Source organism: Phoxinus phoxinus (assembly GCF_949152265.1).
Source record: "Phoxinus phoxinus genome assembly, chromosome: 1".
Taxonomy (NCBI): Eukaryota; Metazoa; Chordata; class Actinopteri; order Cypriniformes; family Leuciscidae; genus Phoxinus; species Phoxinus phoxinus.
In genome coordinates, this window is record NC_136876.1 from 44,654,833 (window position 1) to 44,678,507 (window position 23,675).

At 46.1% G+C, this 23,675-nt stretch overlaps 2 protein-coding genes across 2 annotated transcripts; both read left to right on the forward strand.

The window, feature by feature from the left end:
* Nucleotides 1-12,241: 12,241 nt before the first annotated feature.
* On the forward strand, nt 12,242-15,627 carry LOC307006716 (uncharacterized protein). The gene is made up of 4 exons (XM_079627955.1): nt 12,242-12,569; nt 13,346-13,477; nt 13,756-13,893; nt 14,110-15,627. Exons 1-4 carry the CDS (start codon nt 12,479-12,481, stop codon nt 15,195-15,197), a joined length of 1,449 nt encoding a protein of 482 aa, XP_079484081.1. The 5' UTR covers nt 12,242-12,478; the 3' UTR covers nt 15,198-15,627.
* Nucleotides 15,628-18,226: 2,599 nt separating this feature from the next.
* On the forward strand, nt 18,227-21,559 carry LOC307006644 (uncharacterized protein). The gene is made up of 4 exons (XM_079627827.1): nt 18,227-18,545; nt 19,322-19,453; nt 19,732-19,869; nt 20,086-21,559. The coding sequence occupies exons 1-4, from the start codon at nt 18,455-18,457 to the stop codon at nt 21,171-21,173; spliced, it is 1,449 nt and encodes a 482-aa protein (XP_079483953.1). The 5' UTR covers nt 18,227-18,454; the 3' UTR covers nt 21,174-21,559.
* The last annotated feature ends 2,116 nt before the right edge of the window (nt 21,560-23,675 follow it).

Below are 23,675 nucleotides of genomic sequence, written 5' to 3' on the forward strand. Positions count from 1 at the left end.
CTGTTGGTCCTGATATAGCTTTGGAAAGCATCGGAGGACCATCTATCAAGGGCTTGAATCTGCTGTTGGGAGAGGCCTTTTTGGGCTGCTGAAGTTGCTGCCCCGATGCGGAATGAGTGACTTGAAAAATTCTTTGCTGGAATGCCTGACTGTTGGAGAACAGATTTGAGATGTTTCTGGAACCAAAAACGTGTCACGGGTTTTTTGAATTCGTCTACGAACAGGGGTTCCAGAGGAGATTTAGCCTTGGAACTTCATTGCAGATATGCCAGAATTGACTGGTATGGTTGGATTTGCGAAGCGAGGTTGAAAATGTAGATGAAATGACCTTTTTTGGTTTGGTCAGTTTTACTTTGTTTAATCAAATATGAAATGGTTTCGCCGTCTAGTACTGATAAGTCTGAGATGGTGGGGTGGATTTTTGGGTCAAATTTAGAAGTGATGGCGAGAGCCGAGCATCTAAGAAAACCAAAAAAGGCTAGGATAAACATGGCATCGAGTGTGCGAGCGGTACTGATGGGCTGGTAGCCTGAGCGGAGGGCCTGAATACATTTGGTGAGAATGTCTAGCGTTATGGGTTGTCTAGCGTCGGGGCGGGTGGGCTGGGATCTTTGAATCCCTTTAATCAGGAGGGATGTTTTTGAATTGTTTATCTCCGTGGAAGGAGCGCCGTACATCAATTTATGGAAAAACTGGATGCCGCTCAAATAGCCTTTAATGGACCCGACTTGTAGACCCTTAATGAGGTAAAGGTGGGAGATAAAAGAGGTGATTGAAAGAAGAGAAAAATCAGGGAAAGGCAAGTTATAAGAGACATCTCCAACATAACATCTCCAAGCAGTAACGTAGGATTGAAGAGTCCTGGGAGATACTGCTTGGAGGATGGTGTCGAGTGATGCGTCAAGCAAGGGTTTTAACGGGTGGGTTACGGGAATATTAGTTCTGAATAGCGAGGAACTGGAGTTGGGAATTGATCCGCCTCTGGAGACAGCATCCTGAATTTCTGAGAGGATCTGAGCGCGGATGGATTGGGAAACTGGTGGGGGTTCCATAGCAACTGCGTTGGACGGCACGGGCATTGGAGTGGCTGTAAAGAGAGAATACGGTGATTTAGTTTGTATGATAGAGCTGGGAAGGGTATAATCCGTGGCTGCGAATGGCAGCGGTGCCCTTGCAATTAGATGACCTGCTGAAGATTGAAAAGGAAAGTTAGTTAGAGGATGTGAGGGATGATAGAAAGCACTGTGAGCTTGAGCTGCAAACGGAGGCGGGCCCACGCTCGTTTGAGTTACTGGAGCTGCAGGCCACTGGAAATGGGCGTGGTTGTAACCTGTGGGATAGAACTGTTGACATTGTTGGGTCTGTGATGGTAGCGGCGATAGCTTCGCACTAGTGTCTGCAACGGGAGCTGGAGGCCACTGAAAAGGAAAAGGGTTATGAACAGTGGCAGAATAAAACTGAGCGGCTGTGGGGAGGCCGCTGGGCCCGACTGCATACGGCGCTGCGGCAGCGGAAGCAGAGGTGGAGGGCTGTGCCTCATCAAAAGGTGGTAGTGGACCTGCCATGGCGAAGTCTGGAGCTTGGCCCAGGCTCGCTGAGGGCCTGTTGCTGCGGCGACTCGATGGCCGAAGCGAGCCGCGTCCTGTGCGGGAAGACGACGGTGATGACTGGGCAGGCGAATTTTGAGTCCTGCGGGCTTTGCTCTGCCTGTGGGTCGTCTTGGGAGTTGACTGAAGGGAGACATACAGAGCATACAGTTCCGCTTTACTAATTTTCCTCGAAGCTTGTAAGTCTGAGTTACCCAGCGCTTGCCTCAGTCCTCAGCTCCCTTTATATGCACACTCCCAACTCACCTTCATTGCGAAGTCTTGTTTATGCCACGGCGTTCATTTCCAAGCGATCTCTATATCTACCCAAGTATTCCTGGTTCTCCGACCCCAGCCTGTATTTCCAAGGATCCTTCACGAACGTTCTCTGCCTGCCCTGACCCACGCCTGGTAACCACTCTGATTCCTGGATCTCCCTTGCCTGTTCCTAGTCTGCCTTGTCTCTTTGCTTCATTGTGTATTTCAATAAAATTACTGCAAATGGATCCGAATGTCTCAGACTCTCCATCACAGAAGACTTCGCCAACACTGGATCCAGCAGCCCTGCATCAGTTTTCCACAGAACTCTCCAATCAAGGTTCAGTACTGGTGGTTCATCAACGACAGCTGGAGAAATTAACTTCACTCACCGAGGAACTGGTGAGATCCATGCAGTCACTTTCTCCTCAATCCACCGCGGCCACACAGGTCGCTGCACCTCCAGCTCAACCCATGCCCAGTGTGAGTACATCCAATATTCTCCGTTTATCCCTTCCTGAGAAATATGATGGATCTTCAGCTACGTGCAAGGGGTTCCTGTTACAATGCACACTGTATATTAATAAACAACCTCACCTCTTCACTAGCGACAACGGCCGTGTGTCCTTCATATGCTCGTTGCTGACTGGAAAAGCCCTGGAATGGGTGACGGCGCTGTGGTCAGGAGGTAATCTCGCTTTTCCCTCTTATGACGATTTTCTCATCCAATTCAGAGAGGTGTTCGAACATCCCGCCGACGGAAAGGACCCGGGTGAGCTGTTGCTTGTCTCTTCGTCAGGGAGGATCCTCCGCGGCGAACTACACTCTCACCTTCCGCACTCTCACTGCTCAGACGGGCTGGGAGGAGAATCCATTACGTCTACTCTACCGTAAGGGACTCAATTCTGATCTACAGGGAGAGCTCGCATGCCGAGATGACGGAAAAACCCTCTCTCAACTTATGGACCTTACTATTCGTCTGGATAACCTCATGCGCGCCCGCCGCACGTCACTCAAACCTCGCATCGCCGAATATTACTCCGCCAATGCTGAACCAGAACCCATGCAAATCGGCTTCACGCGCCTAACCACTGAGGAGCGCGACCGGAGAATGCGCCGGAACCTCTGCCTGTATTGTGCCAAAGCCGGCCACCTGAGGGCGACATGCCCTGTGAGACCCAGCTCTAGTATCTCTCCTGCGGTGAGTCCCAGTCTCCTCACTATTCATTCTCTCACTGTAAATGTATCTATCAGCACAGTTAAGGAGACTGTTAACACCATTGCATTGATTGATTTCTGGGGCAGCGGGAAATTTCATTGATATCACTTTTGCTAGAGCTCATCATTTCCCTCTCGTTTCATGTGAACCTCAAGTGGCAGTAGCAACTTTGGATGGGCGCCCCCTGGGGTCCGGCAATATTCAATATATCACTCAACAGTTAACCCTCGATACCGGTGTTCAACATTCTGAGTTAATTCAACTGCTCGCCATAAATTCACCTCAACACCCTGTTGTTCTAGGATTCCCCTGGCTGGAGAAGCACGACCCCCATATCTTGTGGTTCTAGAGAAGAATAATTCAGTGGTCCCCTTTCTGCTCCGCGAACTGTCAGTCCGCTGTCCATGGTCCTGAAGCTGATCTCGGTCAGTCAGAGAATCCTGATCTCAAGGGCGTTCCCTCTGCCTATCACGACCTCGCTCTGGCTTTCAGCGAGAAGGAGGCATCTCAGCTACCACCTCACAGACCAGGGGATTGCGCCATCGAGTTTCTTCCTGGAGCTGTAGCACCCCGTGGGAGAGTCTATCCTTTGTCTCAGCCAGAGACCGACGCCATGAAGACCTACATAGACGAACAGCTCGCCAAGGGTTTTATCACACCTTCCACTTCTCCAGCTTCCGCAGGGTTTTTCTTTATCAAAAAGAAGGACGGAGGTCTCCGCCCCTGCATAGACTACCGCAATCTTAACGAGGTGACAGTCAAATATCGTTATCCCCTACCGCTGGTGCCAGCCGCCCTGGAGATGCTCCGCACCGCCAAGTTTTTCACCAAACTAGACCTGAGAAATGCCTACAACCTTATCCGCATTCGAGAGGGGGATGAGTGGAAGACGGCCTTCTCCACGACGACTGGGCACTACGAGTACCGGGTTATGCCGTTCGGCCTGTCCAACAGTCCCTCTGTCTTCCAGGCCTTCGTCAATGACATCTTCCGGGACATGTTGAATCACAAGGTCATAGTCTACATTGACGACATCATGATTTATTCCGAGACTCTTGCAGAACACGTCAAGGATGTGCGCGCCGTGCTCCAGCGTCTTATTGACAATCAACTATATGCCAAGGTCCAGAAGTGCGAGTTCCACCAGACCCGTATTTCATTCCTGGGGTACGTCATTAGTTCCGAGGGCGTCATGATGGATGATCACAAAGTAAAGGCTGTGGTCGACTGGCCTCGACCCACCACTGTGAAGGAGCTACAGCGTTTCTTGGGCTTTGCAAACTTCTACCGGAGGTTCATCCGGAACTTCAGCATGACGACAGCTCCTCTCACGTCCCTCCTTCAGGGGGGGGGGCAACGTTTAAGGTGGTCTCCTGAATGTACGTCCGCCTTCGAGAAGCTCAAGGAGAGATTTACCACAGCTCCCATTCTCCATCACCCAGATCCTGAGAGCGAGTTCATTGTGGAGGTGGACGCATCAAACTCAGGAGTAGGTGCCATCCTCTCGCAGCGTCACGGGAATCCTGCCAAAATGTTCCCTTGCGCCTTCCACTCTCGCAAACTCACCTCTGCCGAGCGTAACTACGATGTTGGGGACAGAGAACTTCTGGCCATGAAGGCTGCCTTTGAGGAGTGGAGACATTGGCTAGAGGGCGCACGTCTACCCTTCACGGTCCTCACTGATCATCGCAACCTCGAATACATCAAGTCAGCGAAGCGACTGAATTCCCGGCAGGCTAGGTGGTCACTATTCTTTTCAAGATTTAACTTCAAGATCACGTATCGCCCAGGATCCAAGAATGGGAAGGCCGACGCTCTGTCTCGTCAGTTTGACGGAGCCACTGATATCTCACAGCCAGAGCCCATCCTGCATCCGACCCTCATCGTAGCCCCAGTCCTTTGGGATATCATGACAGAGATTTCGGCGGCACAGAACAACCTCCCTGCTCCTTCAGAATGTCCTCCTGACCGGGTTTTTGTACCTCTGGATCTCCGCACCCGTGTCCTTCAATGGGTACATTGCACACCCAGTGCTGGTCATCCTGGGATTTCTGCTACCATCCAGCTGGTAACCAACCGTTTCTGGTGGCCCTCAGTCCATGCTGACACCGTAAAATTTATTCATCAGTGTACCACTTGTAACATGGTGAAGGCCTCTCACCTGAAGCCAGCAGGTCTACTACAACCACTTCCGATCCCCCGACGACCCTGGTCCCACATTGCAGTGGATTTCGTCACCGACCTGCCATCTTCCCAGGGCTTCACCACCGTCCTCTCCGTGGTGGACCGTTTCTCCAAAGCATGCCGCTTCATACCCATGGCCGGCCTGCCTACAGCCCTCCAAACCGCTGAGTCACTCCTTCAACACGTCTTCCGTTTATATGGCCTACCCGAGGACGTGGTGTCCGACAGGGGGACCCAGTTCACATCTCGGGTATGGAGAGCACTCTGTAGCAAACTTAACATTAACGTCAGTCTCACCTCTGGTTATCACCCACAGGCCAACGGACAGGTGGAAAGACTTAACCAGGACCTCACACGTTTCCTCCACACCTACTGCCATCAGAATCAACAGGATTGGAGCAGGTTCCTCGTCTGGGCTGAGTACGCCCAGAGCTCCCTCCGCAAGCCCTCGACCGGTCTCACTCCTTTCCAGTGGGTGCTGGGGTTCCAACCTCCCTTGTTCCCCTGGTCCGGTGATCCCACAGATCTCCCTGCGGTGGACACTTGGTTAAGGAGGAGTGAGGAGACTTGGAACACTGCCCACGTCCATCTTCAGCGTGCTGTGCGTCAGTTCAGAAGACCGGCAGATCGACGCAGAAGAGGCGGTCCTCTCTTCAGGCCGGGCCAGTGGGCATGGCTGTCCACTCAGAACCTTCGTCTCCGACTTCCTTGCAAAAAACTCTCTCCCCGCTTCATTGGACCTTTCCGTATCCTTAGACGAATCACCCCCGTTTCGTACAGGTTAGCACTCCCTGCCTCATACCGCATCTCACCCACTTTCCATGTCTCTCTTCTCAGACCCGCCTTTACACCCAGGAGTGAGAGCAACCCAGAGGACGCTACCAGGAGTACTCCTCCCATCGACGTCGGGAGCGAGGAGATCTACCAGGTTCGGGAGGTTCTGGACTCCAGGCGGCGCGGCGGGGTTCTTCAGTACCTCATCGACTGGGAGGGGTGCGGTCCTGAGGAGCGCTCGTGGGTGAGGTCCCAGAACATCTTGGACCCTGCGCTTCTGACCACTTTCCATCGGGACCACCCTGACCGTCCAGCTCCTAGACCCCGAGGGAGACCCCGTCGTCGTCCAGGCCCTCGCTTCCGGAGCCGCTCGCAGGGGGGGGGCTCTGTCACGGAACGACCTCTATCGCCTCCCTCTGGCGGCATCAGATCACTTTCCCCTGAGTACTAGGACTGCACTTCCCATCTTCCACCTCCTCACACTCATTATCTACCAGCCCTGTCCCATCCCATTATCAGCGCACCTGTTCTCACTCTGACTCTCTCAGCTCCCTTTATATGCACACTCCCAACTCACCTTCATTGCGAAGTCTTGTTTCTGCCACGGCGTTCATTTCCAAGCGATCTCTATATCTACCCAAGTATTCCTGGTTCTCCGACCCCAGCCTGTATTTCCAAGGATCCTTCACGAACGTTCTCTGCCTGCCCTGACCCACGCCTGGTAACCACTCTGATTCCTGGATCCCCCTTGCCTGTTCCTAGTCTGCCTTGTCTCTTTGCTTCATTGTGTATTTCAATAAAATTACTGCAAATGGATCCGAATGTCTCAGACTCTCCATCACACCGTGTTAATATTTTAAACTATTTTAACAGGTAAACAATAAGGAAATATGAGTTTGCCATTAAACATTTTATTTCCACTTGCAAGCATTGGAGAACAAATCTCGTAAAAAAAAATCAACAAAAAACAGTAGTGCTTTAAATAATTTTTTTTTAAATATAACATTTAAAATCAGCTTCTTGCGTTCGGGTTTGTCCGATGTCTTTCCTTTAATACAGCGATTTATCATAATTTGCGTAAAATCCTGAGTTTGAGCTGATCCACCGAACCTGATGGAAATATGAAAACAGCTCTATTAAAGGATAATTCCGGTATTTAACACCTTGAGTCTATATTGTAGTTTGTTTTGGATGAACAAGAGTGGTGGACAACATTTTTTTGACAATGGTTCCTCTCTCGAGTTTTTGACTATAATAGAATTGGCCATGGACCCATTTAACATTGGAGTCAATGGGCATGTCCGAAAATGTCATTAAAACAACCTTTAACATTAGTTTTCAAAACTCACCGAGTGATTAGTGGTGTTAGTTGATGTTCCAGAAACAAAAAGTGTTGCGAAATACAGTTTCTGTCATGTTTTATTCATCATTTTGTAAAATCCCATTGAATTCTGTTGAAGGACTGAGTGCTCGTTAATATAAATGCGCTAACGGAAAGGGGGCTGTTTACATTTGGTCGATGTAGTCTTTTTGCTCGCTTCCGTTTCTCATAAGGCTAGCGAGCAAAGCAACTGTGCTCCGGGAGAGTAAGCGAAATAAACAAACAAAACCTTCATTAATTGTTACTTGTAACATGGATTATGAAAAGTGGATTATGGAGGACCCGCTCGATTTTGAGTGTCCCGCGAGACATAAACATCGGTTATCGCCATCAAGTGGTCGGGAGTGTGCTAACGCTTCAGATTCAAATATTGAGCGGAAGTTACACGGATGTGAAGTGTCTGAAAAAATAGTTCCACTATAGCAAAATAAACGGATTGGAATCATATATTGCGACGATATATTGTTTATAATCATCAATGAACACCACTAACCACTCGGTGAGTTTAACAGTTTTGAAAACTAATGTTAAAGGTTGTTTTAATGACATTTTCGGACATGCCCATTGACTCCAATGTTAAATGGGTCCATGGCCAATTCTATTATAGTCAAAAACTCGAGAGAGGAACCATTGTCAAAAAAAATTTGTCCACCACTCTTGTTCATCCAAAACAAACTACAATATAGACTCAAGGTGTTAAATACCGGAATTATCCTTTAAGTAGGCCTACACTGAGGTGCTTTCACCAAGAGTTCGTTTTTAAACAATAACTTTGTCTATTCTGCGTCTTAACAATAAAACATTAGCTAATAGATCTGAGCTAAAATTACCATAGTAAACCAATAATAAGATACGATTAGAGTTAGCATTTAATATTTCTTTAATATGGACAAATCATTCACAAAAATAGTACATAAAGGATGCGCATGTTCAGGCTTGAATCGTCTAGGCCAATAAGATTGCTGTATAATAATCCAAATAAATTTGGGTGAAAGTTTAGTGTCGCCCAAAGTGTCGCCCCGCCCCATCGTCCAGACTGCACTCTGGGGTTACTCGGCTGCAGAGCGTACGCGAACTTTGTCAAAGATAACTTAGTCTTAAGTTGGTTAAGTTGGTATTTTAAGGAAAATACCAAATTGAGGTATATTATCAAGAAAATAAAGACTTAGAATAAAAACGAAATTAGAAAGCAAACGAAAGAAAGCTTTTAGTGAAGATTATAGGTACACGCCTCCTAGGACGGGGTATAGCGGATATTTAATCTGTTATAAACTGATATAAATGGCAGAATGCATAATTTCATACTTTGAGTTAAGAATTCAACACCAGTGGTTTTTCTTGAACAAGACGGTACCACGGATCATGTTTCTGTGATTTGATAACAAGGAGTTACATGATTCTTAATAATAATAAGCATTTCACTTTTAATTATACCATAAAACTTATAGTTATGTCTGTCGTATAGTGACCATGAAACACAACACAAATACATTTCAAAATACATTGGAAAGGGTGATTTTTGACCACAATGTCCAGGGATGGAGTGTCTTCGTGTTTGGTGTGTGTGTAAAGTTATTCCACAGTTCATTCAAAGTTCGAAACACGTGGTGAGCTTTGTCCTCGATGAGCCTCAAGGGTATTACTATGCGTTTTTCCTGAATTGATGAAATTAACAGGAAGTGGACTTTTGGTCAAACATCTGTTAAACAATCCGTGGCTTGTTTGTGAGGTGTTAGATGTTGTGAAAGTCCCTCAAGGTTCATATGTGTGTGTGTATGTGTGTGCGTATGCAGAGTCCTTCACACGTTGAACCGTGTGGTGAACGTTTGTTTTCCCGAGGTTCGTGTGTGTGTGCGTGTTCTCTTGAACTGATGAGGTTAACAGTGGGCGCTGGTCAAAGACTGTTTTGTTGTTTTGAAGGGTTAATCAGTGTTAGGAAGTCCCGGGGGGGTTTGCGGGATAGCCTGACGGAGTGGTGCTTTGTTGGCTTTGTTATTTCAGTTTATCTTGTTTGATTTTATTACTTTACCGTTCTATGTGTCAAAAGTATCCAGCCGAACCAGCACCGGATGGATAATTACGATTAATACTTAAAATAAGAAACTTGCTATTTGTGTTTTATGCTGTATATCTGAGACTGGATTAAAGCGGATTATCTGTATCCATACAGTGAACCCTACAGCCGGACCGCAGACGCCAGCAGCCGAGCTGCCGAATCCTCCAGTGACGCCTCCAGCCGAACTGCCGAATCCTCCAGTGACGCCTGGATCTGAACCGCTGAATCCTACATTGACTCCTGCCGGCGAACAGCCCAAGCCTCCAGTGAAGCCTGCTTCCGGACAGCCCAAGCCTCCAGTGAAGCCTGCGTCCGAACTGCCCAAGCCTCCAATGAAGCCTGTCGGTGAACAGCACAAGCCGCCAGTGAAGCCTGCGTCTGAACAGCCCAACAGTCTGGAGGACAAGCCCGGGCAGACTCGTAACGGAAATTTACGATAAAACGGCGTCTTTTCAGTTTCGAGTCAACTAGTAACCTTTTTGTATCAATTCTTCAGATACTGGCCTCTGTAACTGGTAGGCGTGGCCTCGTAGGGCAGTGAAGAAAGTGTATTCTGGGAGTTGTCTTTCATCCACATGAGCCAAAAATACATTTTCTGGCTTTTCTCAGTCTAGAAGTTATCAATTTCTAAAATAATGTCACATTTCTACTACATACATGACCCAATTTAAATACACATTCATCTTTCCAGCGGTGAAGTATCCCTTTAATCTGCACGTTTCCACACACGGCGCCGCCATTTGGTTTTCGCTAGCGACAAAAGTGTAACCAGTTCTAACGCAATAGCAAAAGTTTGAGCAAAGCATGCAAACTCTTCTGTCGTTGGCTGCACAGAGCACTATTTGACCAAAAAAAGTTAAACATGATGCCACATTCAAGTCGATGAGGTGAATCAATGTAACTCCACAACAACTACATAACTGTATCCACTAACCATTCAGAAACGTCCAGGTTAAGTCTAAAAGTTGCAACCTCTTCCTGAGTCTCTCCGTAAGGCTGCACTCCGCTACTTATTTCTGAAATTTGACTGAAATTTGCGTGTTTTGTTATTGACGGAGTATCCGAAGCTCATGTAAAGGATCATCCGTCTTCTGAACGGGGGGCGGGGAGCAGCAGCTCTTTTGCATTTAGAGGGACACACACACACAAACAGCGCGTTTTGGCTCACACCCAAAAAGGGGAAACTTTGACAAGCTCTAATCAATGATCTGGGTTGTATTTTCAGCTGTAATTTCCCAGACACATTCTGGGGGCACCATAGATTTATATTACATCTTGTGAAAAGCGGCATAATATGTCACCTTTAAATTACCTCATGTCTCAAAGCACATAACATGTAAGCAATAAGGTACGAGTGGCTGTGCTGTATCGTAAATAAGTCACAGCTAAAGGGAGTTGTTAGGCATGACACGAAGCAGAGTTACCACACGATGCAAAAATGAAAGCTAAAAAATATATATCAATGCAACTTTCATGAAGTAAAATCACAAAGGCTTCCTTCAGCTGGAAAGAATAGTCCCTGACCGTGAACAGGAACAGAAGTTACATTATTTCACCATGAGATGGTGGCAAAGATTGTCTTTATGAGTGAGTCAGTCAGTAGAGAAGACTTTTATATTGAAAGGACTGAAACTTGTGAACACGGAGAAGCAATATGCAACCAGAGCCCGTCTACGGAGAGCCTGGCCACTACCTATTAAGTCCTATTGTATCGAATTTTGGTTGTAGTTCCACCAGAGTTCCACTGGGGGCATTCGCCCGAGTGCAAAATTAATGGGAGTCTATGGAACTAGACGGCTACATTTGTCTCTTTCACCCGATCGCCGTTGAGAAATCTCAGATTTGATTGTAGGTTTTGCAAGTTCAACATGGGTTATAGTTCGAAAGTTGAATGAACGAGTAGGCTACTTATGTCATTTCGATTTCTTACAGGTTGAGTTGTTGTTGCCCATAACACGCTAGCATTCTGCTTATGAACGCTGATTGGTCAGTGAAGGACTGATTACGACCAGAGATACCGCTTGATGGTATCGTGGCATCCGAAGCGGGACCAGAATTTCTTCTAGCAAAAACTCTTCTAGCACGTGTATTTACCTGTGTCAGGTGTGTTGTCGATGCCTTGAGAGAAAAGAAATTGCAAAGCGTGAAAGCACCACAGTGACTGAAGGATTGCCATAAAGCACTATCTCTGGTCGTACGAGGTGTATGACGTCATTGACATTTTAAAATACTTTTTAAAGCAAATAAGTGACTCTAAAAAATCGAACACCCAGCAATGTGTAATTTCTTTGCATCTCCTTTCGAAAACAACATTCAAATTACTAGACAAAAAATTATATCCCGAGAAAAGTGGATTTTGAGGGGTATAGCTCCATAGACCTCCATTCATTCTGCACTCGTCCTGTGAGCGCCCTCATATGGAACCAGAGTGGAACTGCAACCAGTTCAGAAGCCGGAAGTTTACTGAGAGTGGCAGTTCTCCCCATATTAGACATTCTCTGATGCAACTGAAAAATGACTAGTGCGTCAGGGCACTGGAGAACCCCTTAACTGTTAAAAGGACAAGATATCGCAGAGGACATTCAAACAGATTTTTTATTACGGTTAAAACTTTTGGTACTACTCCGACTTGTACCACTTGACCGCTGTACCACCTGACCACTACAGATTCTTTTGGCAAACGCTCAATCATCTCCTAATTACTGTAATTATTACGACATCCAACCCTAATCAAACACACCTGAACAAGCTGATCAAGGTCTTCAAGATTAGGCTACTAGAAAGCTACAGGCAGGTGAGATTCATCAGGGTTGGAGTTACCTAGACCTCCTTGGATCTATAAAAACTTGTTTTCAAGAAGCTCTTTAAACCCTTTTTACAGTGTTTGTTGTGGGATTTAGCAGATGTTTTGATGCAGCGACACAGTTTTTCATTGTAGTTTTGTGTTCCTTCCTGTTCGCCCCTCCTGACTCACTAATTCAGCACATCTTCTAGCAGAGTTGATTGTGAGATCGCAGGTCATGAGGATGACAGCTCGAGTGTACTGCTTGTTTAGTGCTGTTTTATTGTGTCTGTCTGCATGTTTGAGCACAACAGGCGCTGGAGTCGTAGGTGAGAAGATCTTTTAGCTTCATTGCACAGCCCGAAGAAAGTGCCTTACAAAATATGACTTGGACCCATCTCAGCACATTGGTTTACAAAAGTACAGACGTCCAGCGGAAGTTTAACTTCGTATGGTGGTTTAGTTTCAATAATAAGCAAGCTTTAATTATGCAAACCTGTCATAAGTTTATGCATTTATTTCATTGTACAAGTAAAACCCATACAATCACTAATGTAGTATTTTAGTTTACTGTAAATCAAGACAACTAATGCTATATGGTTACACAATTGTTACCACATAGACATCAATCCTGAGTTTAAACTTCTGCTTCATGTTTTGTTTTCCCTATTTGAACAACTATTTAGGCCTTCAATAGCCTCTAACATGGGGAGCTATAACTTTTCTTGTGTTGTGTAGCCTAATAAAATGCTTGAAATGAGGGAGGTCATGGGGATGGCATAACAATTTTTGAAGACGTACACTTAGTTACACACCAGTAAATGTATAAACCACATATTTACTGGTGTGCATGTTTTCTATCAGCATTGCACTATTACTCGCCCAACTATAGGTTGTAACGGCACTCTCAGTCTTTGAAACTAATTGACGCAGTTTAGTGAGAAATGGTAGATGTCTAAGCTACTTTGATTTGAAGCTGATAAATGTGAATATTATATTAAAGTTTGTGGCACGTATTGCAAAACCCCTGACTTGCAAATGCTGAAACAAGCTATACAGCACTTCCTGGTCTCCCCTAACTATCCTCTTGAATCCTCTTCTGTAGTGTCCGGTCAGTGTCCGGCGATGCTGACCGTCGTGCCGTCCCGTCGAGGATGTCTTCGTGATAGAGACTGCTCTGGAGGACACAAATGCTGTCAATTTCCCTGTGGGACTGCGTGTGTGCCGCCTGTTTTCAGTGAGTTTAATTATTGATGGATGCTAAAGATATTCCAAAAGAAAGACTGAAAAAATGGTGTATAAACAAGTGTTCACTCAGAAATTGCTAGTAAATTTCACAATTGCAAAGAAACCGCAAGTAACACTTTGAACTAAACGTCAAACTACGAAGTAGAAAGACTGAATATTCCTGTCAAAACTAATCTGATCATCTTTGACAACTTACATTTTTTAAGTGGTGAATGAGACATTCAGTATTCAGTGATGTGGTTTCTCTGTCATGTGTCTGTATAATAGCAAAGCCAGGGGTGTGTCCAAGCACAAAGTCTGGAGCAGGAATGTGTGCCGAGTTGTGTTACTATGACAGTGACTGTCCGAACAATGAGAAATGCTGCAGCAATGGATGTGGACATCAGTGTATGGCTCCATATACAGGTATGTGATATGTTATTATATTAGTGTTTGGGTCGGCTTTATTTCAGTTTATCTTGTTTGATTTTATTGCTTTACCGTTCTATGTGTCAAAAGTATTCAGCCGAACCAGCACCGGATGGATAATTACGATTAATACTTAAAATAAGAAACTTGCAATTTGTGTTTTATGCTGTATATCTGAGACTGGATTAAAGCGGATTATCTGTATCCATACAGTGAAGCCTACAGCCGAACCGCAGACGCCAGCTGCCGAGCTGCCGAATCCTCCAGTGACGCCAGCAGCCGAGCTGCCGACGCCTCCAGCTGAGCTGCCGAATCCTCCAGTGACGCCTCCAGCCGAACTGCCGAATCCTCCAGTGACGCCTGCAGCCGAACTGCCGAATCCTCCAGAGACGCCTGCAGCTGAACTGCCGAGTCCTCCAGTGACGCCTGGATCTGAACCGCTGAATCCTACATTGACTCCTGCCATCGAACAGCCCAAGCCTCCAGTGAAGCCTGCCGGCGGACAGCCCAAGCCTCCAGTAAAGCCTGCCGGCGAACAGCCAAAGCCTCCAGTAAAGCCTGCAGGCGAACAGCCCAAGCCTCCAGTGAAGCCCAACGGCGAACAGCCCAAGCCTCCAGTGAAGCCCAACGGCGAACAGCCCAAGCCTCCAGTGAAGCCCAACGGCGAACAGCCCAAGCCTCCAGTGAAGCCCAATAGCGAACAGCCCAAGCCTCCAGTGAAGCCTGCCGGCGAACAGCCCAAGCCTCCCGTGAAGCCTGCCGGCGAACAGCCCAAGCCTCCAGTGAAGCCTGCTTCCGAACAGCCCAAGCCTCCAGTGAAGCCCAATGGCGAACAGCCCAAGCCTCCAGTGAAGCCCAACGGTGAACAGCCCAAGCCTCCAGTGAAGCCTGCTTCCGAACAGCCCAAGCCTCCAGTGAAGCCTGCTTCCGAACAGCCCAAGCCTCCAGTGAAGCCTGCTTCCGAACAGCCCAAGCCTCCAGTGAAGCCTGCTTCCGAACAGCCCAAGCCTCCAGTGAAGCCTGCTTCCGAACAGCCCAAGCCTCCAGTGAAGCCTGCTTCCGAACAGCCCAAGCCTCCAGTAAAGCCTGCGTCCGAACTGCCCAAGCCTCCAATGAAGCCTGTCGGCGAACAGCCCAAGCCTCCAATGAAGCCTGTCGGAGAACACCCCAAGCCGCCAGTGAAGCCTGCCGGCGAACCGCCCAAGTCTCCAGTGTGTGCTGAAAACTGTCACCAAACTCACCCTGATGGCAAATGTTCTAGCCATATGGGGGGATCCTCATCACCTTATGGGGGCTCATAAGGAATGTGGCCTTGCATAAAGTGTGCTGATTTAACCATTGAATGTATGGGATCTCTTCCCTGTTTTTCACCAAATAAATCTCACATTTTAAGACTTCTCTCTTTGTTTCTGTGGAAAAACAAAGACAATTGCTTGATTGTAGTGTTGGTGTTTTTGGTATTCCAGTGTCATTTGGCTGTTCTCACCTAATGGCTTATTGGCATTAGTGCTTTAGGAAGGTAAAAAATCACCTCACCAAGACCCAAACACGTCTTGTAACGAAAGACCTCTGTTTTCATCTTCGCACAAAACGGGCACTGAAATATGCATGCACAATTTTCCACGCACATATTGGGATGTAGAAATACTTTCCGCAGACTATGCTTACACACTTATTTTTTCTTAGCAATGCTAAAACGCACATCAACCGTTCACTTGTTTACCGTTCGTGTAAACACTACATTCAGATTCACCAATCGGAATGAATTCAGTCCGAATGAAACAAAAGGTGTGCATTTAAACATAATGAATGGCGACCGCAGAAACCAAAAGCCGGATGGCGGACATCCCGAAATCCGCACGAGCCGCAACACTGCGAGGAACAGCCGCGGACGATGGAGGATCGAGGCAGCAGAGGAGCGAGACCGGCCCGGCAGTCAGGAGGACGAGCCCGGGCAGACTCGTAACGGAAATTTACGATAAAACGGCGTCTTTTCAGTTTCGAGTCAACTAGTAACCTTTTTGTATCAACTCTTCCGATACTGGCCTCTGTAACTGGTAGGCGTGGCCTCGTAGGGCAGTGAAGAAAGTGTATTCTGGGAGTTGTCTTTCATCCACATGAGCCAAAAATACATTTTCTGACTTTTCTCCGTCTAGAAGGTACCAACTTCTAAAATAATTTCACATTTCTACTACATACATGACCCAATTTAAATACACATTCATCTTTCCAGCGGTGAAGTATCCCTTTAATCTGCATGTTTCCACACACGGCGCCGCCATTTGGTTTTCGCTAGCGACAAAAGTGTAACCAGTTCTAACGCAATGGCAAAAGTTTGAGCAAAGCATGCAAACTCTTCTGTCGTTGGCTGCACAGAGCACTATTTGACCAAAAAAAGTTAAACATGATGCCACATTCAAGTCGATGAGGTGAATCAATGTAACTCCACAACAACTACATAACTGTATCCACTAACCATTCAGAAACGTCCAGGTTAAGTCTAAAAGTTGCAACCTCTTCCTGAGTCTCTCCGTAAGGCTGCACTCCGCTACTTATTTCTGAAATTTGACTGAAATTTGCGTGTTTTGTTATTGACGGAGTATCCGAAGCTCGCGTAAAGGATCATCCGTCTTCTGAACGGGGGGCGGGGAGCAGCAGCTCTTTTGCATTTAGAGGGACACACACACACAAACAGCGCGTTTTGGCTCACACCCAAAAAGGGGAAACTTTGACAAGCTCTAATCAATGATCTGGGTTGTATTTTCAGCTGTAATTTCCCAGACACATTCTGGGGGCACCATAGATTTATATTACATCTTGTGAAAAGCGGCATAATATGTCACCTTTAAATTACCTCATGTCTCAAAGCACATAGCATGTAAGCAATAAGGTACGAGTGGCTGTGCTGTATCGTAAATAAGTCACAGCTAAAGGGAGTTGTTAGGCATGACACGAAGCAGAGTTACCACACGATGCAAAAATGAAAGCTAAAAAATATATATCAATGCAACTTTCATGAAGTAAAATCACAAAGGCTTCCTTCAGCTGGAAAGAATAGTCCCTGACCGTGAACAGGAACAGAAGTTACATTATTTCACCATGAGATGGTGGCAAAGATTGTCTTTATGAGTGAGTCAGTCAGTAGAGAAGACTTTTATATTGAAAGGACTGAAACTTGTGAACACGGAGAAGCAATATGCAACCAGAGCCCGTCTACGGAGAGCCTGGCCACTACCTATTAAGTCCTATTGTATCGAATTTTGGTTGTAGTTCCACCAGAGTTCCACTGGGGGCATTCGCCCGAGTGCAAAATTAATGGGAGTCTATGGAACTAGACGGCTACATTTGTCTCTTTCACCCGATCGCCGTTGAGAAATCTCAGATTTGATTGTAGGTTTTGCAAGTTCAACATGGGTTATAGTTCGAAAGTTGAATGAACGAGTACTTATGTCATTTCGATTTCTTACAGGTTGAGTTGTTGTTGCCCATAACACGCTAGCATTCTGCTTATGAACGCTGATTGGTCAGTGAAGGACTGATTACGACCAGAGATACCGCTTGATGGTATCGTGGCATCCGAAGCGGGACCAGAATTTCTTCTAGCAAAAACTCTTCTAGCACGTGTATTTACCTGTGTCAGGTGTGTTGTCGATGCCTTGAGAGAAAAGAAATTGCAAAGCGTGAAAGCACCACAGTGACTGAAGGATTGCCATAAAGCAGTATCTCTGGTCGTACGAGGTGTATGACGTCATTGACATTTTAAAATACTTTTTAAAGCAAATAAGTGACTCTAAAAAATCGAACACCCAGCAATGTGTAATTTCTTTGCATCTCCTTTCGAAAACAACATTCAAATTACTAGACAAAAAATTATATCCCGAGAAAAGTGGATTTTGAGGGGTATAGCTCCATAGACCTCCATTCATTCTGCACTCGTCCTGTGAGCGCCCTCATATGGAACCAGAGTGGAACTGCAACCAGTTCAGAAGCCGGAAGTTTACTGAGAGTGGCAGTTCTCCCCATATTAGACATTCTCTGATGCAACTGAAAAATGACTAGTGCGTCAGGGCACTGGAGAACCCCTTAACTGTTAAAAGGACAAGATATCGCAGAGGACATTCAAACAGATTTTTTTATTACGGTTAAAACTTTTGGTACTACTCCGACTTGTACCACTTGACCGCTGTACCACCTGACCACTACAGATTCTTTTGGCAAACGCTCAATCATCTCCTAATTACTGTAATTATTACGACATCCAACCCTAATCAAACACACCTGAACAAGCTGATCAAGGTCTTCAAGATTAGGCTACTAGAAAGCTACAGGCAGGTGAGATTCATCAGGGTTGGAGTTACCTAGACCTCCTTGGATCTATAAAAACTTGTTTTCAAGAAGCTCTTTAAACCCTTTTTACAGTGTTTGTTGTGGGATTTAGCAGATGTTTTGATGCAGCGACACAGTTTTTCATTGTAGTTTTGTGTTCCTTCCTGTTCGCCCCTCCTGACTCACTAATTCAGCACATCTTCTAGCAGAGTTGATTGTGAGATCGTAGGTCATGAGGATGACAGCTCGAGTGTACTGCTTGTTTAGTGCTGTTTTATTGTGTCTGTCTGCATGTTTGAGCACAACAGACGCTGGAGTCGTAGGTGAGAAGATCTTTTAGCTTCATTGCACAGCCCGAAGAAAGTGCCTTACAAAATATGACTTGGACCCATCTCAGCACATTGGTTTACAAAAGTACAGACGTCCAGCGGAAGTTTAACTTCGTATGGTGGTTTAGTTTCAATAATAAGCAAGCTTTAATTATGCAAACCAGTCATAAGTTTATGCATTTATTTCATTGTACAAGTAAAACCCATACAATCACTAATGTAGTATTTTAGTTTACTGTAAATCAAGACAACTAATGCTATATGGTTACACAATTGTTACCACATAGACATCAATCCTGATTTTAAACTTCTGCTTCATGTTTTGTTTTCCCTATTTGAACAACTATTTAGGCCTTCAATAGCCTCTAACATGGGGAGCTATAACTTTTCTTGTGTTGTGTAGCCTAATAAAATGCTTGAAATGAGGGAGGTCATGGGGATGGCATAACAATTTTTGAAGACGTACACTTAGTTACACACCAGTAAATGTATAAACCACATATTTACTGGTGTGCATGTTTTCTATCAGCATTGCACTATTACTCGCCCAACTATAGGTTGTAACGGCACTCTCAGTCTTTGAAACTAATTGACGCAGTTTAGTGAGAAATGGTAGATGTCTAAGCTACTTTGATTTGAAGCTGATAAATGTGAATATTATATTAAAGTTTGTGGCACGTATTGCAAAACCCCTGACTTGCAAATGCTGAAACAAGCTATACAGCACTTCCTGGTCTCCCCTAACTATCCTCTTGAATCCTCTTCTGTAGTGTCCGGTCAGTGTCCGGCGATGCTGACCGTCGTGCCGTCCCGTCGAGGATGTCTTCGTGATAGAGACTGCTCTGGAGGACACAAATGCTGTCAATTTCCCTGTGGGACTGCGTGTGTGCCGCCTGTTTTCAGTGAGTTTAATTATTGATGGATGCTAAAGATATTCCAAAAGAAAGACTGAAAAAATGGTGTATAAACAAGTGTTCACTCAGAAATTGCTAGTAAATTTCACAATTGCAAAGAAACCGCAAGTAACACTTTGAACTAAATGTCAAACTACGAAGTAGAAAGACTGAATATTCCTGTCAAAACTAATCTGATCATCTTTGACAACTTATATTTTTTAAGTGGTGAATGAGACATTCAGTATTCAGTGATGTGGTTTCTCTGTCATGTGTCTGTATAATAGCAAAGCCAGGGGTGTGTCCAAGCACAAAGTCTGGAGCAGGAATGTGTGCCGAGTTGTGTTACTATGACAGTGACTGTCCGAACAATGAGAAATGCTGCAGCAATGGATGTGGACATCAGTGTATGGCTCCATATACAGGTATGTGATATGTTATTATATTAGTGTTTGGGTCGGCTTTATTTCAGTTTATCTTGTTTGATTTTATTGCTTTACCGTTCTATGTGTCAAAAGTATTCAGCCGAACCAGCACCGGATGGATAATTACGATTAATACTTAAAATAAGAAACTTGCAATTTGTGTTTTATGCTGTATATCTGAGACTGGATTAAAGCGGATTATCTGTATCCATACAGTAAAGCCTACAGCCGAACCGCAGACGCCAGCTGCCGAGCTGCCGAATCCTCCAGTGACGCCAGCAGCCGAGCTGCCGACGCCTCCAGCTGAGCTGCCGAATCCTCCAGTGACGCCTCCAGCCGAACTGCCGAATCCTCCAGTGACGCCTGCAGCCGAACTGCCGAATCCTCCAGAGACGCCTGCAGCTGAACTGCCGAGTCCTCCAGTGACGCCTGGATCTGAACCGCTGAATCCTACATTGACTCCTGCCATCGAACAGCCCAAGCCTCCAGTGAAGCCTGCCGGCGGACAGCCCAAGCCTCCAGTAAAGCCTGCCGGCGAACAGCCAAAGCCTCCAGTAAAGCCTGCAGGCGAACAGCCCAAGCATCCAGTGAAGCCCAACGGCGAACAGCCCAAGCCTCCAGTGAAGCCCAACGGCGAACAGCCCAAGCCTCCAGTGAAGCCCAATAGCGAACAGCCCAAGCCTCCAGTGAAGCCCAACGGTGAACAGCCCAAGCCTCCAGTGAAGCCTGCCGGCGAACAGCCCAAGCCTCCCGTGAAGCCTGCCGGCGAACAGCCCAAGCCTCCAGTGAAGCCTGCTTCCGAACAGCCCAAGCCTCCAGTGAAGCCCAATGGCGAACAGCCCAAGCCTCCAGTGAAGCCCAACGGTGAACAGCCCAAGCCTCCAGTGAAGCCTGCTTCCGAACAGCCCAAGCCTCCAGTGAAGCCTGCTTCCGAACAGCCCAAGCCTCCAGTGAAGCCTGCTTCCGAACAGCCCAAGCCTCCAGTGAAGCCTGCTTCCGAACAGCCCAAGCCTCCAGTGAAGCCTGCTTCCGAACAGCCCAAGCCTCCAGTGAAGCCTGCGTCCGAACTGCCCAAGCCGCCAGTGAAGCCTGCGTCCGAACAGCCCAAGCCTCCAATGAAGCCTGTCGGCGAACAGCCCAAGCCTCCAATGAAGCCTGTCGGAGAACACCCCAAGCCGCCAGTGAAGCCTGCCGGCGAACCGCCCAAGTCTCCAGTGTGTGCTGAAAACTGTCACCAAACTCACCCTGATGGCAAATGTTCTAGCCATATGGGGGGATCCTCATCACCTTATGGGGGCTCATAAGGAATGTGGCCTTGCATAAAGTGTGCTGATTTAACCATTGAATGTATGGGATCTCTTCCCTGTTTTTCACCAAATAAATCTCACATTTTAAGACTTCTCTCTTTGTTTCTGTGGAAAAACAAAGACAATTGCTTGATTGTAGTGTTGGTGTTTTTGGTATTCCAGTGTCATTTGGCTGTTCTCACCTAATGGCTTATTGGCATTAGTGCTTTAGGAAGGTAAAAAATCACCTCACCAAGACCCAAACACGTCTTGTAACGAAAGACCTCTGTTTTCATCTTCGCACAAAACGGGCACTGAAATATGCATGCACAATTTTCCACGCACATATTGGGATGTAGAAATACTTTCCGCAGACTATGCTTACACACTTATTTTTTCTTAGCAATGCTAAAACGCACATCAACCGTTCACTTGTTTACCGTTCGTGTAAACACTTCATTCAGATTCACCAATCGGAATGAATTCAGTCCGAATGAAACAAAAGGTGTGCATTTAAACATAATGAATGGCGACCGCAGAAACCAAAAGCCGGATGGCGGACATCCCGAAATCCGCACGAGCCGCAACACTGCGAGGAACAGCCGCGGACGATGGAGGATCGAGGCAGCAGAGGAGCGAGACCGGCCCGGCAGTCAGGAGGACGAGCCCGGGCAGACTCGTAACGGAAATTTACGATAAAACGGCGTCTTTTCAGTTTCGAGTCAACTAGTAACCTTTTTGTATCAACTCTTCCGATACTGGCCTCTGTAACTGGTAGGCGTGGCCTCGTAGGGCAGTGAAGAAAGTGTATTCTGGGAGTTGTCTTTCATCCACATGAGCCAAAAATACATTTTCTGACTTTTCTCCGTCTAGAAGGTACCAACTTCTAAAATAATTTCACATTTCTACTACATACATGACCCAATTTAAATACACATTCATCTTTCCAGCGGTGAAGTATCCCTTTAATCTGCATGTTTCCACACACGGCGCCGCCATTTGGTTTTCGCTAGCGACAAAAGTGTAACCAGTTCTAACGCAATGGCAAAAGTTTGAGCAAAGCATGCAAACTCTTCTGTCGTTGGCTGCACAGAGCACTATTTGACCAAAAAAAGTTAAACATGATGCCACATTCAAGTCGATGAGGTGAATCAATGTAACTCCACAACAACTACATAACTGTATCCACTAACCATTCAGAAACGTCCAGGTTAAGTCTAAAAGTTGCAACCTCTTCCTGAGTCTCTCCGTAAGGCTGCACTCCGCTACTTATTTCTGAAATTTGACTGAAATTTGCGTGTTTTGTTATTGACGGAGTATCCGAAGCTCGTGTAAAGGATCATCCGTCTTCTGAACGGGGGGCGGGGAGCAGCAGCTCTTTTGCATTTAGAGGGACACACACACACAAACAGCGCGTTTTGGCTCACACCCAAAAAGGGGAAACTTTGACAAGCTCTAATCAATGATCTGGGTTGTATTTTCAGCTGTAATTTCCCAGACACATTCTGGGGGCACCATAGATTTATATTACATCTTGTGAAAAGCGGCATAATATGTCACCTTTAAATTACCTCATGTCTCAAAGCACATAACATGTAAGCAATAAGGTACGAGTGGCTGTGCTGTATCGTAAATAAGTCACAGCTAAAGGGAGTTGTTAGGCATGACACGAAGCAGAGTTACCACACGATGCAAAAATGAAAGCTAAAAAATATATATCAATGCAACTTTCATGAAGTAAAATCACAAAGGCTTCCTTCAGCTGGAAAGAATAGTCCCTGACCGTGAACAGGAACAGAAGTTACATTATTTCACCATGAGATGGTGGCAAAGATTGTCTTTATGAGTGAGTCAGTCAGTAGAGAAGACTTTTATATTGAAAGGACTGAAACTTGTGAACACGGAGAAGCAATATGCAACCAGAGCCCGTCTACGGAGAGCCTGGCCACTACCTATTAAGTCCTATTGTATCGAATTTTGGTTGTAGTTCCACCAGAGTTCCACTGGGGGCATTCGCCCGAGTGCAAAATTAATGGGAGTCTATGGAACTAGACGGCTACATTTGTCTCTTTCACCCGATCGCCGTTGAGAAATCTCAGATTTGATTGTAGGTTTTGCAAGTTCAACATGGGTTATAGTTCGAAAGTTGAATGAACGAGTAGGCTACTTATGTCATTTCGATTTCTTACAGGTTGAGTTGTTGTTGCCCATAACACGCTAGCATTCTGCTTATGAACGCTGATTGGTCAGTGAAGGACTGATTACGACCAGAGATACCGCTTGATGGTATCGTGGCATCCGAAGCGGGACCAGAATTTCTTCTAGCAAAAACTCTTCTAGCACGTGTATCTACCTGTGTCAGGTGTGTTGTCGATGCCTTGAGAGAAAAGAAATTGCAAAGCGTGAAAGCACCACAGTGACTGAAGGATTGCCATAAAGCAGTATCTCTGGTCGTACGAGGTGTATGACGTCATTGACATTTTAAAATACTTTTTAAAGCAAATAAGTGACTCTAAAAAA